Genomic DNA, 14,767 nt, shown 5'->3' with positions numbered 1-14,767 from the left:
ACATTATGTAGTTTAAAACAAGGGAAATATAGCTATCATGTTATACGAGAAATTTTCTTCCCCTGCAATGAATTAATATAATGACCCTCACATTTATTATGGATTTGATATTGAAGGATAATTATAAAGAAAAAAAAAATAAAGTCACCTTTGGTGAAAAATGAGTTAAAATGACAGTTAAGGGGTAAAAATACGGGTAAATAAAGTTATCCAAAATGTGAAAGTAAAAATAAGAACGTGACTAGAAAAATATTCTAGTCCATTGGGTAAAGTTTGGTAATGAATGAAGGTGCGTAGATTAGATAAGATTTTACCCGATCAAAGTAACTTAAATTTTTTAGTTTAGAAACACAATCAGTGCTTCATTTCTTCTCTCCGCGTGCGTTTCCTTTTCTTCCTTCTCTGTGTGACGAACCCGCGGCTATTGGAAGGAAGCTTGAATTTGTAACTTCCTCATTTCTTGATGAAATCAAGTGAGGTAAAAAGCAAAGTTGCTTAGAATTGGGAGACAAACACAACCCCTAATCCATAATCTATCAAAAAGCCTTGTATTGAGAGAAAAATAGAAGGAAAAGTGGCGCCCCTTTGTTGATTGAAGGTCCAAGGAGGTGTTTTGATCTCATTTGAGGTTGAAAATCCACTAATTGGGTGATTCTAGGTAAGTCTATGTTAAGAAATCCTAGTTTCCTTTGAGTTTTGAGAAAGATTGATTTAGGTTTTCATTTTTAAAGTTTGGCTTGATTGATCATGTTAGAGCTTGATTGAGGCTTGATTCATGTTGAGAAAAGTGTTCAGATAAAAATTTTAATGGTGAAAATGTATTTGGAAAATTTGAGATATCGTATTTTTGAATAGTGACATATATGAATAGTACCGTATACGTGAATAGTGCCATACACATGAATAGTACTGTAGAGATTAACAGTACCGTATGTATGAATAGTTAAGAAATATTTGATAAGTAAAAGATGAAATCAATAAATGGTGTGTCTGGTTAACTACTTGGCTTTGAACCATTTTATTGATATTTGTATGGATTCCCTATTCTAGGTGCGCCTAAGAGTCTTGTTGAGGATCCTACATCAGAGGAGGCTTGGTAACTCGGTTGTTAGGTAGGCCATATATACAGCTTTGAGAGATAAGCTCTATGTTTATGGGGTTCACTCCTACTTTGTGTTCCGCCATAGTGTACGGACTGTGGTCAGGTTGTATGATATGTATGAGATATATGATATAGATGCATTCATATAGAGCTATACGATAATATGATATGTTTTTTTTTATGGGTTTACTTTGATATGTGTTAATATGATATGTTTTGTTGAGTTCCGCTTTGGGTCCACCCTTGAGAACACGTACACTGATTCCCACTTGGGGTCCTCCCCTGGGATTGACTATGTACACATTTGTTATATGACTTGTTCTGATATGATTTCTGTATTGATCTTTGGCTGGGATTGACTTGTATGGTACACTGATGTCTTCTTGGGTTCCTCTGAGATTGACGGTGCACGCCTCTAATATGTTCTAGTTCCGCTTGGGAGTCCTCCCTTGGGAACACGTGCGTTGATTTCCGCTTGGGGTCCTCCCTTGGGAACGACTGTGTACGCCTCTAATATGTTCTGGTTCCGGTTGGGGTCCTCCTTTGGGAACACGTGCGTTGATTTCCGCTTGGGGTCCTCCCTTGGGAATGACTACGTACGCCTCTGATATGTTCTGGTTCCGCTTGGGGTCCTCCCTTGGGAACACGTGCGTTGATTTTCGCTTGGGATCCTCCCTTGGGAATGACTGCGTACGCCTCTGATATGTTCTGGTTCCGCTTGGGGTCCTCCCTTGGGAACACGTGCGTTGATTTTCGCTTGGGGTCCTCCCTTGGGAATGACTGCGTACGCCTCTGATAAGATTTTTATATATGTTTTGCTCAATGAAGATATGTTTTGGTTGGGGTCATCCCTAGGGATTGACAGTGTACATATCTGATAAGTTGTTGTTTCCGCTTGGGGTACTCTCTTGGGGAACACGTACGTTGATTTTCGCTTGGGGTCATCCCTTGAGAATAACTGCGTACGTCTCTGATAAGATATGTGTATATGTTTTGTTTAGTTATGATATTTGATTATATGACATGTTTTATGTGATATGTATGATGATTTTGTAAATGATATTTGTTACATACGTTGATTTCCGCTTGGGGTCATCCCTTGGGAACAATTGCGTACGTCTCTGATATAACATGTTTTGTTCTGATGTAAGTATTGTGATGATGTTGTAAATGATATTTGTTACGTGCGTTGATTTCCGCTTGGCGTCATCCCTTGGGAATGACTCTGTATGTCTTTGATAAGATATGTATATATGCTTTGTTCAGTTATGATAATTGCTTATATGATGTTTTGTATATTATGTATCTGACTGTCATGCAGGAAGTGAGCCCAGGGTATGGAGAGTTTTCCATAAACCTGAAGTTTACTAGATATTTGTCTCTAACCCCATTTGGAGATATGATTTCAGGAACACAGTTAATTGAAGAGCCTCATGGGACAAGGACACTAACCGTGGCTAGAGGTACTAGTATGAGGATGTGGTGTTCTGGGTGGCTGGAGGCTACTATTTATTTTAGACGTATTTTTGGAAAAGATGTATTGTTGTATAGTGTTCATATTCGATGCATGTACATTTGTGTATTCAGGCATGTTGATATGACTATGTAGTATTCAGTTATGTTATGTATTGGATTGCATGCTATTAGATTAGTGGCACGGAGCCAAGTTCTGCATGCGCCCATGGATGGGTATCTGAGTATATTTGCATGACTGGTACTTCTGGATATATATATTCTTTAAACTGTCTATCAGGAACTCTTGAGAGTGGGATTGGAAGATCCCCAGTTGTCTGATTTACAGAGGTTACTCTGTCCGATTTTCGTCTACGCCTAAGGAGAATTAAAAGGGAAAAAGAAAAAGTTAGCTCGTATTTTCGTAAGTTTAAGTCTTCCGTTGTTTCTGTTAAGTATCATATGTATGTTAATTGAACCGGCTCGAGGTTGGGGATGTTACATCTATGGTATCAGAGCAGTTGCTCTAGGGAGTTTGCATGATATATAGCGTAGGATGTTTGAAGTTCGAAGTTCTTGAGTGTTTTCTTGGAGTGCTGTATAATGCATGTGTGATCACTAAGTGTGAGCGTAGCTAACTCATTCCTTAGTGTAATATATGCAGAGATATGGTTTCTCCAAGGAGGACTCGTAGGACATTTAATAATGATGATCCATCACCGGATCCTGTTGTAGCAATTTTGGCTGCACTACTGAAGACTTGGGCTGCAACTAGACAGCAAGAGTTTGGGATTAATAATGAAACATTCAATTTGACTGTGATAAGGATAAGATTCCCTATGCGTATTATTACGACTGTTGGGAATGTTAGTGAGGAATCATTCAAATGGAAGGATGTGAAGTTTAAGTATGATGACAGGGAGTATTTTGCTGACTTTATTGTCTTGCATTTTGCCTCTGTGAATGTGATTTTGGGAATGTATTGGTTGTCTAAGTACTGTGTAAGGATTGATTGTTGCAGCAAGAAGTACTGTGTAAGGATTAATTGTTGCAGCAAGACCATTTCTATTTCCTCTAACGATGAAGGGAGAGAGTCTCCGGATATGTCTGTCTTTCGGGTTGCAAATGCCTTGAAGGAAGGAGATTCATAGTTTATTCTGTTGGGAGGTCTGGTTGGCGTCAATACGGAGCCAATTTCTGATATCCCTATTGTCTTTGATTTTATGGATGTCTTTCTAGATGAAATTTCGAATTTTTTGCCAGAGAGGAAAATTGATTTTTCAATTGAATAGTTGACGGGAGTAAGGCCTATGTCTCTAGCTTTATACCGAATGTCACCTCTGGAATTATTTGAATTAAAGAAGCAGAGTGAAAACTTGTCCAGTAAGAATTTTATTAGACCGAGTGTGTCTCCGTGGAGAGTCCCGGTGATCTTTGTTAAGAAGAAGGACGAGTCTAAGATTGTGTACAGATTACCGGCTGTTGAACAAGGTTACTGTCAAGAATAAGTATCCTTTGTCGTGTATAGATGATTTGTTGTATCAGTTGCGTGGTGCGACTGTATTTTCTAAAATTGATCTTCGGTCTGGGTATCATCAGATCCGGATAAAGCTGGATGATGTTCCAAAGACAGATTTCAGGTTCCGATATGGATACTATAAGTATCTGGTTATTCCTTTTAGGCTTATAAATGCAAAGGCCGTTTTCATAAGTTATATGAATCAGATCTTTAAAGCTTATCTGAATCAGTTTGTGGTTGTCTTTATTGATGACATACTAATATATCCAAAGAGCAAAAAAGATCATTGTGAGCATTTGAGAGTTATTCTGCAGATTCTAAAAGAGCATCAGTTGTATGCTAAACCGTTAAAGTGTGATTTCTGGCTTTCTGAGATACAATTTATGGGCCATGTCATTGCATCTGAAGGAGTGGCAGTGGACCCGAGTAAGATTGAAGCAGTCTTAGATTGGGAGTGTCCTAGAAAAATATTACAGAAATCAGAAGTTTTCTTGGTTTGGCTGGGTATTACAAGCGTTTTATTGAGGGATTCTCACGGATGGTACTACCTTTGACATGGTTAACCCATAAAGGGAACCTATTTGTGTGGACTCAAGAATGTGAAGTGAGTTGTCAGGAATTAAAAAAGAAGAAGTTAAGTAACACTCCGGTATTAATTTTGCCTGATCCTGCAGGTAAATTTGAAATATACTGTGATGTTTCTAAGTTTGGATTAGGCTGTGTATTGATGCAGCAACGTCACATGGTTGATTATGTTTCTCGGCAGTTAAAGCTGCATGAAGAGAATTATCCAACACATGATCTTGAGTGGGCGGGCGTAGTGTTCGCATGGAGAATCTGGCGACACTTTCTATACGGTGCCGATTTTGTTGTCTACAATGACCACAAAAGTTTAAAGTGTTTGTTTGATCAGAAAGAGTTAAATGTGAGGCAAAGCCGATGGGTTAAATTTCTGAAATATTATGATTTTGAATTGTAATATCACCCCAGGTAAAGACAATGGGGTAGCCGATGCCTTAAGAAAGAAGGCGGTCTGTATGGCTAATTTGATGATTTCTGAATATGATTTAATTGAGAAGTTTAGGGATCTCAACATCCCTATGATTACAGAGGATAGCCCGTATTTGTTGACTAATACGGTAGTCCAGAACTCATTAGTTGAGCGACTTAAAGAGGCTCAGCTACTGGATAAAGAGATTCAGTCTATTAAAGAACATGATTTTGTATCCACTGATAAGTTCGGTCTTACGTTTTATAAAGATCGGATCATTGTTCTGAAATGTCAGATAGTGGATGAGGTGTTAACTGAGGCCCATACGGGTAAGTACATTATCCATCCTATTGCTACCAAGATGTATCAGGCCATGAAACCAAATTTCTGGTGGTCTGGTATGAAGAAAGATATTGCTCAGTTTATGAATAAGTGTTTGATATGTTGTATATGTGCATTCATTCACATTCATATAAATATTATATGATTTTTGATGTTATGATGATGTATGTTATGAGAATCCTGACCAGTGATCTTGGTATGTTGACTGCCTATGGCTTTGACTCTGGGAGTTATTTTCATACTACAGTTTGTGTTGACTGCCTATGGCTTTGACTCTGGGAGTCACACTAGGCATGTGAGACATGTCAATTAGCTATTCTTGGGGAGAGTCCTTGAATAATTAACCAAAGTATTAGTTATGATGTTATGTTTTGCATTTGGTATGTATCAAGGAGATTCCTTGTGTAATTCATAAAGCGCAGTTTCTCTGGTCAGTAGAATTTGTAAATTGTATTATTAGTGTAAGGACAGATGTACAATAAAATTGTAAATTGTATTATCAGTGCAATGACTGATGTACAATAAATTATGAATTATATTATCAGTAGAAAGACTGATACATTGATGTTTCAGTGGAATTATATTTTTAGTAAGAAGATGAATGTAATAAGTAAGTCCATTATATGCTAAACAAGTCATGTTTAGACCAAAAATGATAAGTTTAGAAGCTTTAGGATTTTGCATGCAAACAGTGCACAATTAGTAATTCACAGTACATTTCATTAAAAAACGGTGCAGAAACCCAACTGTGAATTGTTAATACTGTTCCTTAGGGAATAAAAGTGAATTTAAATGAGCTCAGAGAAATAAAATGACGAATATAAGTTTGAGAATGAGAAGCCCTATGGATTACTGCAGCCCTTGAATATTCCGGAATGGAAGTGGGTTAGTATTTCTCTGGATTTTGTAGTAGCATTGCCGAGAACTCAGGCTAGTTTTGATTTTATATGAGTTGTGGTAGACAGATTGACTAAGTCTGCACATTTCATTCCAGTCAAGATGAGTTTCTCTATTTAGCAGTTGGCTCGATTATAGGTGAAAGAGATTGTGAAACTTCATGGTGTTCAAAAAAGCATCATTAGTGATCGGGACCCTAAGTTCACTTCTCGATTTTGGGGAGTATTGTAGCAAGCATTTGGTACGCAACTAAGACTGAGTACGACTTATCATCCCCAGATTGATGGTCAGACAAATAGGATCATTCAGACTTTGGAGGACAAGTTGAGGGCTTGTGCATTAGAGCAGGACGATAATGAGGTAAAGTAAGATTTGAAGTTTGTTGTGGGACCACTGAAAGTTCCGGTTCGCGATGAGAAAGTATTGATGAACATGGTTATTCTTATGGTTAAGCTATAATGGGAAAGTTTGACTTCTGAGGACGCTACTTGAGAGCGAGAGAATGATATTCTCCTGCGTTATCCTGAGTTTGACGTCAGGTATATGTTATGTTATGTGTGATTTTGGGGGCAAAATTCTTAAAAAGTGGGATGAATATAATGACCATCACATTTATTATGGATTTGATATTGAAGAATAATTATAAAGAAAAAGAAATAAAGTCACCTTTGGTGAAAAATGAGTTGAAATGACAGTTAAGGGGTAAAAATACGGGTAAATAAAGTTATCTAAAATGTGAAAGTAAAAATAGGAACGTGACTAGAAAAATATTCTAGTCCATTGGGTAAAGTTTGGTAATGAATGGAGGTGCGTAGATAGATAAGATTTTACCCAATCAAAGTAACTTAAATTTTTTAGTTTAGAAACAGAAACAGTGCTTCATTTCTTGGGCACGAGAGCCCACTGGGCTTGAAGGATGGATAACGCACAAGAATTCCATAAGACTTAATTATTTATTAATTAAATGGGAGGCGGTGAAGATCGAACCGAAGCTCTAATACCATGTAAAGAATTATTTCAACCCAAAAATTTATACTAATAGATGGGGTTACATTAATGATTATATATATAGAGAGAGAGAGAGAGGTAGGATCATTTGACACCAGTGTCAAATTTAAAATTTGACACCTCATCTGATAACCATTCGATCAAAAAAGATCAATGGTGTCACATGCTTACAAATCAAAGTCGTTGATCTTTTTTGATCTAATGCTATCAAATGATGTGTCAAATTTCAAATTTGACACCGGTGTCAAAGGATCCTACCTCATATATATATATATATATATATATATATATATATATATATATATATATAACAAAACAACCACACTTGGCTCAATTCTCGAGGATGAGAATCTTCTAGAACGGAGGGGCAATGTTGTGTGCCAAACCACAGGGAGCCGAACTCGCCTTGATGAACATGTTGCACCTCAGCCCAAGAGGAAGACCAAACCACCAAAGAATTGGCTGATTTTGTGAAGCAGTAACTGAAGAGAAGAAGCCCAGAATTCAAATATCAAATTGCAAGATTTACTTCCAAAATTGATCCGTTGATTGATTTCCATTATGTTGATTTATTTCCGGAATTACTTTGTTGATTGATTTCCATTACGTTATTAACCGTAGCTCATATAAACATTACATTGCTAAATGAAAGGAGGGGACTATTTTCCATATTCACTTTTTTCTTCCTTTCATCTCTCCCTACTGTTATCCCTCTTCACTCTCTATCTCTCCCCTTTCCCTTACTATTACATCTAGTCTGCGGCAAAGTTTGCCTCTAATAAGTATGGGAGATTCTAATAACCCACTCTCTCTAAATCGATTCCCTTATTGTCATGACTAAAGGCTTATGGTGCTGCTGACAACCCTGGTGCACTAGAGGGATGGCAGCTATTTTAATCCCATGATGAAGACTCCCAAATTAAGAACATTGCTCGCTTCTCCCACATGCAAAACATAGCGATCTACCCTTCAAACAATCTCGTGATCAAATGATGTTTTGCTTGAAAAGATATAGCTATTGCATTCCTGCCAAAGGGTCCAACACATCACCCCGAAATATAGATGACAATTGGAAGTTCTAACGATTCCAATGAACTTTATAAGGTTGAGAGAGATCCAATCCTTCAAGGAAATGAAAAAGAAATTGTTCCAGACATTATGATCCACCACCTGCATCCAAAATTAGCCTCACCTAAATGCAATCCCTTATAACGTTGGTGCTGTCTTTCTCTAGTCATGTTACATCTTTCAGAAGTATCAGTACCACTCATGGACGTTGCATGCGATTAGCATTGGTAAGAAGGCTGTCATTGGCAAAAAATATTTCATGGAAATAATGCTGTCTTCTCTTCTAAATGTAGTGATGTTTAAAATCTTTCATAAGTTTAGTGAAAAAATCTTCAGAGAACTAATGCAATAACAGAATCAATTTAAAAGTTAACTCTAATAATTTTGAAGCACAAATGAATAAAAATTCATTCTTTACCACTTAAAATCAAATAGTTGATAGTTAAATACAAAATTAATATGTATCACAAATTGTAGTCACTGGCAACGGAAGAGTTTTTGTCAACATATCACCTTCATTAGCAAACACGGTTATGCGAATGACATGTACACAACATCATAGACAACAGCAAACCTACCCTTGCCTCCAAACCATGAGGGGAAAAAAAGAAGAAAAAAAAAAGAGCTTTCACAAGCTAATCAAGAATGAACAAGGTAGGAGTCCAACCTCGGTGCTATATGAACTAGAAACTTGTTAACCACGTGACATCGGGAGCTGGCTAGTGGTTTCTACAAATACTTTCGTGCAAGTGCCCGAACTTTTGTGTCAAAATGTGATGATGTGATCCGGGAGCCAGGCAAGTACAGAGGATTAAGAAGAGTCTGCAATTTCCCAAACAAACAAGTTACTTGTCTCTTACCGGTTTAATTTTTCATAATCCATAAAATCGAGTACGTTTACAAACCGTTTAACATAAGTATCTGCATATTTAGCAACTAAATCAAGAGGACAATTAGCAATTTCAACTTTAACTGATAGGAGGGTTGCCAATCATATCCTAACACAACAACAAAAAAATAGCTGAAAACCCAACTACTGAACAGTAATCATTGGGAACTTGTTTTGCATTCTGCATATTCACAAGGAAGAACTGTGTACTCCAAAACAGTTAGTGGAATTCGACAAACTTCTATTACAAATTTAAAATACAGTTTTTGTCATTCATTCTAGTTCAAAATAAATAATATACCGGGTATGTACGAGACAATTATGCATGCCTATTATAATGAAATATTAAAATGCTAATTAGGTTGAAAATGTAGAATATGGCTAATTCAACATTACAAAACAGTCAGCATGAAATTCAGCAAACCTCTACTAACAATTTTCCTACTTTGTTATTCTAGTTCAAAATAACGTTCCAGGTATGTACTAGGCAATTGGGCATCATACGAAATATTGAAATGCTAATTAAGGGTGGGGATGTGTTGTGTGTGTGTGTGTTGTTTGGGGGGGGGGGGGGGAGCAATGCCTAATTCAACATCGAACAAACCAGAAAAACATTCCAACACCTATTGATACTGTATAGGCAGCCAAGCATGCTTTAAGAACTGCTAGACATGAACTTATTTATAATCCCATTTCAAGAGAAGTATTCTATTGTAGAATACGAAAAGGCTATGTATAAAATTAACAAATACAGTAAGGAGAGGCTACATATGAAACATGTTATAGAGTGCAAGAAAAAGAATATTACCTTTATGTAAAGCTCATGCACCTCTTGGAAGAAGCTCTTAATGCCATCATCATTACGAGAGTCATGGAGCAACATGAATCGGGTATGTATGATAAGTCAAGGAAAATATCACAAAAACCAAAACATATAAAGGGATATGTGCATGTAAGATTTAAGAGTACTCTGCTCTTGGCTCTTTCATTTTGTTCCCCTGCCAGGGAAAGGGAGTTAAGAGCTGGGACAATGGCATAATCATATAATTAAAGAAGGAAATTGAATTGAATGGTCCTTAAAGTTGGGTAGGAATATACTTTCATTATTTGAACAAGAGAAGATTGAACCAAAAAAAAAATACGAACAAAACAAGAAAGAGCAATATAATTTTTTATCTCAATTATAAAATAATTCTCAAATATAAAGGATATGACCAGCTGTGACATACACCGACACCATCAGTTCATTAAACCTGTCTACTGATTTCAGGTACCTGCATTGATAACGTTAAGGCTTAAGATACAGAGAAAAAGAACATAACAAATAGAACAAGAAGCACAAAAAGATGATCATAAGGCCAAAGTTTCATATTTGAAATTGGATCATGTATCAACCAAAAATTTAACTCACATAGCACTAGTAGTCCACGCAAGGTCCTGAACAATATCGAGAGCAGCATGCAGGATAAATTGATGCAGCTGAGCAGCATCCTCCCTCTGTCACAGAATAACATGAGATTGCAGAACAACATGAATTTAATGAAGAAAAAACAATCCCTTGTTAAAAAAAGCCACACAAAACAAGGTGATGCAAGAGATTCAAATAAGCATTCACATTAATCAGGTGAACAAATTATAATATAAATTGAATTCCCCGTAATATTTTTCAGACACTAATTAGTCTCTAAAACCACATAACTTAATTGATGCATGAGTGGCCAATCCAAAACCAATATCTAACCATAAATCAATAAAAGCCTGAACTATACAAAAATGAACAAAAATTAAAGAAAGTTAAGAATAATACTTTAGCAGCTACTCCAACTTCAGCTTCATATATAGGAATATCATTTCTGCTAACAATAATGAAACAAGCTGTGGTCGCCATTATAATGACCTTGCCAGAACTGCAACACAAAAGACAAGGGAAGATATTGAGGTATTATCATTATAAGCATTATAACAATCGAAATCACAAAGAAAATTGAAAAATGACGAAGAGATCTAAACTCAAATGGAACAAAAATGGAAATCATACCCTCTAATGACAGTTGGAGGCGATCAAGGAATAAGAAATCATACCTGTCGCCCAATACTGTCAATATCCTTCGATTTCGCGAGTTGCCAAAGAAAAATGTGCAGCAATTGCGATTTTGTGTTGTATAGTTGAATACAGTGAAACAATCCTTTTCAAAAGTATGCTTGATTGGATTTACAACGTATGACTACTGGAGAATTGAACTCTCTGCAAAACCTAACAGTAATCGAGGAAGAAGACACGATGTAAAGTTTTTATATACCAACTGTACTTGCCGTTTCATTTCTCTTCTTTAGGATATATCATATTTATTTTTTGAAAAAATATTTGTACTTAGAAAAAAATATATTTTATAATTTTATTTAAATTTAAAAATTTAAAAATAAAATCACTTATTTTTTTCTCCCATAATTTTCATTACTCATGTTTTCCTTTCATTTAGAATAACATAATTCTATGTAATTTAAAAGAATAAATACTGAAACTTTATTTTTTTTAAGTTATGTTTATGACTTTTTTTCACTATAATCTTCTGTCATCACGATGTTGGATCAAAATTAAATTAATGATTCATGTTTAATGTCATTTTATTACTGTTAATTTAATTATTATTATTTTATAGATATTGATTTGATCCAATAACCATAAAATTAATTATAAGAGATTATGAGAGAAAACAAATTGTAGGTGTAATTTTTTTGTTTGTTTAGTATTTATAATATTATAGAAGATAAATTTATTTCTGGTACAGATAAAAATATGTGAGATTGATGTAGTTCTATGTAAGTTAATGCATCTATAAGAGATAAATTTATTTATTAAAAAGAATTATATAAATTATGTGAGATTGATGTAGTTCTATGTAATTTAATGCATATATAAGAGATAAGAAATGAAGATATTCGACGAAAGGTAGGAATACTACCCATTGTTGTTAAAATCTCGATTTATCACTAGGATTTTATGTTTTTACAATTTTTTTCATCAAAACGATTTTAGTAATACTCCAAACGCTTTTACGTTTTTACGATTTTTTATGATTTTTTTACATTACGATTTTACGTTTTACGATTTTTTAATTCCCTTCCGATTTTACTTAAGATCTCGATTTTAACAACATTGGTACTGCCGGTGGCTGAGAAGATGAGAGAACATAGATTGAGGTGGTTTGGGCACGTAATGAGAAGGCCCCTGGATGCTCCCGTAAGAACAGAAGTTTGTTACCAAGAGCTCAACACAATAAGAGGTAGAGGTAGACTGAAACTTACTTGGGGGAAGGTAGTAAAACAAGATTTAATGGAGTGGGATATAGATTGGCGGACGGTATGTCTTAGAACGGAATGGAGAAAAGCTATAAGCATGGTGGAGGGTTAGACCCGTTGTTATTCCTATGTTCCAGATGGTCCCTTTTTAGTCATTTTCCCCTTCATTTCCTCCTCTTCTTCTTTTCCCTTTCATTTTTACTTTTATTTATATATATATATATATTATTACTATTCTATTTATTTCTTTTTATTTTTACTTTTATGTTTCTTTTTTTAACCTTTTTGTATCTTTCATTTGGGTTCATCTACCACCGACCTCAATTAATTTGGGATAAAAGTTAAAGGTGTTGTTGATGTAGATGTCTCTCTCTTCCACCAACGATCAATTGAGGGTGGGGTGCACGTGGTGACGTGAGTAATGAAGATATGTTCTCAATTCAGCTTGCCCAACCTTTTAGTCCTTTCACAATCCTCACAAGGCAGCAACAAACGTTTTTGCCATCACTATTTCACTATTTCCCTTCATTTAATTTTCTCTCAAACCACAGATACCATTATGAAATTTTTCGATCTTGGGGAGTTTTAAATGGAAATGGGAGGTGGGTGTTGCACGTACTATATAATTGTCAGTAATATTGAATGGTTGTGGCTTAATTCGCAGGCACATGTATATGTGAAATTATATTTACAAACTTTTTATCTATATAGCACCGATACTGACACAGGACACGATACGACACGACACGACACTCCAATACGTTAATTTTAAAAAATGTTAGATTTCGATACGTTAGACATGTTTTGATATTGAATAATATTTTTAATTTATGTTGCATATATTATATTTAATAATTAATAATTTAATAAAAAAATAATGCTAAAATTATAATACTTATTAATTTTGTAAAGATACATAAGATATCACAAATATTTATATTAAATTCAATAAAATAGTAATAGTAATCCAATGAATCTAATAGTTAGAACTAAAAATGCAATGCAACGCAACCTTTGAACCTTTTTTTGAGTTTCTACAACGCGCGTTGAAGTGTCGGGAAGTGTCGGAGTGTCGGAGAGTGTCAGGAAGTAGGGGTGTTAACGAGCCGAGCCGAGCCGAGCTTTGGTCTTAAAAGGCTAAGCCTGTGTTTAAATGTGTCAGCCTTACCAAGCCTGTTACCTGTTACGAATATAATTATCGGCCTGTGGCCTGCCTTATTTACAAAAAATAAAAGCCTGATTTAGCCTGTTAGCAAAAAATAAGACAACAAAAATTTATCCAAACATAATATACAATCAACAACACCAGTAATTCCATAAACATTCATAAATTCAATGTGTATCCAAACAGCATAATATAGAACAAAATCATTCAAAAAGTCTGTTTAACTAATAAAATAGTGGTGAAATAGATTGAGAGCAGAGAGAGGGCTATTACAAATATTATAAAAAATATAAATTAAATTAAAATTAATATACTAGGCCAGCCTGAGAGGCTCCAAGGCCGAGCTTTTGAATTGGAGTATGAGGCCTTTTTACTATACGGTTTTTATACAAGTCCAAGCCTGGTTCCAACAACCAATATTAGGCATGTAAGCTCAGGCCTTCACGAGCCGAGCCAAAGGCACCTAAAAGGCTACTGGCTCGTTTATCACCCCTATCAGGAAGTGTCGGACACGACACGTCGAAGTTTTAGAAGTGTCGGTGCTTCCTAGCTTTTTATTTATAAATTTTTATAAACTAATATTTTATCGATAAGATATTTTTGAGTGAAATCATACCGGTAATTAAGACATAATATAATTATTAAGTTTATAAAAAAAAATTTGTCGATATAATCTTTCTCAATATATATATATATGAGTTAGGATCCTTTGACACCAGTGTCAAATTTTAAATTGACACTTCATCTGAGAGCTGTTAGATCAAAAAAGATCAATGATGTCACATGCTTACAAATTAGAGTCGTTGATCTTTTTTTATCTAACGGCTCTCTAATGAGGTGTCAATTTTGAAATTTGACACTGGTGTCAAAGGATCCTACCTCATATATATATATATATATATATATAGGTAAAGTAATTTCTGCAGCCTCTTTACGTACAACAACGACAGGTGTATGGTTATGATTCCCCACATTCAATGCTTTGTATGGTTATGATTCCCCGCATTTAATGCTTTCAAATATATATATATATA

At 35.3% G+C, this 14,767-nt stretch overlaps 1 protein-coding gene and 1 long non-coding RNA gene across 2 annotated transcripts; one reads left to right on the top strand and one right to left on the bottom strand.

Moving 5' to 3' along the window:
• The first annotated feature begins 388 nt into the window (after window positions 1-388).
• Window positions 389-2,754, top strand: LOC133286490 (uncharacterized). Its single transcript, XR_009748128.1, has 3 exons — window positions 389-658; window positions 1,051-1,112; window positions 2,512-2,754. It is a non-coding gene; the product is annotated as an uncharacterized LOC133286490 (long non-coding RNA).
• A 6,047-nt stretch (window positions 2,755-8,801) lies between these two features.
• Window positions 8,802-11,567, bottom strand: LOC133286488 (uncharacterized). The gene is made up of 6 exons (XM_061483907.1): window positions 11,351-11,567; window positions 11,076-11,175; window positions 10,680-10,765; window positions 10,481-10,542; window positions 10,077-10,162; window positions 8,802-9,201 (listed from the first exon to the last, which is right to left on the bottom strand). The coding sequence occupies exons 2-6, from the start codon at window positions 11,154-11,156 to the stop codon at window positions 9,109-9,111; spliced, it is 408 nt and encodes a 135-aa protein (XP_061339891.1). The 5' UTR covers window positions 11,157-11,175; window positions 11,351-11,567; the 3' UTR covers window positions 8,802-9,108.
• Window positions 11,568-14,767: the final 3,200 nt, after the last annotated feature.

The sequence above is a fragment of the Gastrolobium bilobum genome, unplaced genomic scaffold (genome assembly GCF_033153095.1).
Source record: "Gastrolobium bilobum isolate Gb01-03AN ecotype WA unplaced genomic scaffold, APGP_CSIRO_Gbil_v1 utg66978, whole genome shotgun sequence".
NCBI lineage: Eukaryota > Viridiplantae > Streptophyta > Magnoliopsida > Fabales > Fabaceae > Gastrolobium > Gastrolobium bilobum.
This window is presented reverse-complemented; position numbering and strand designations above follow the sequence as displayed.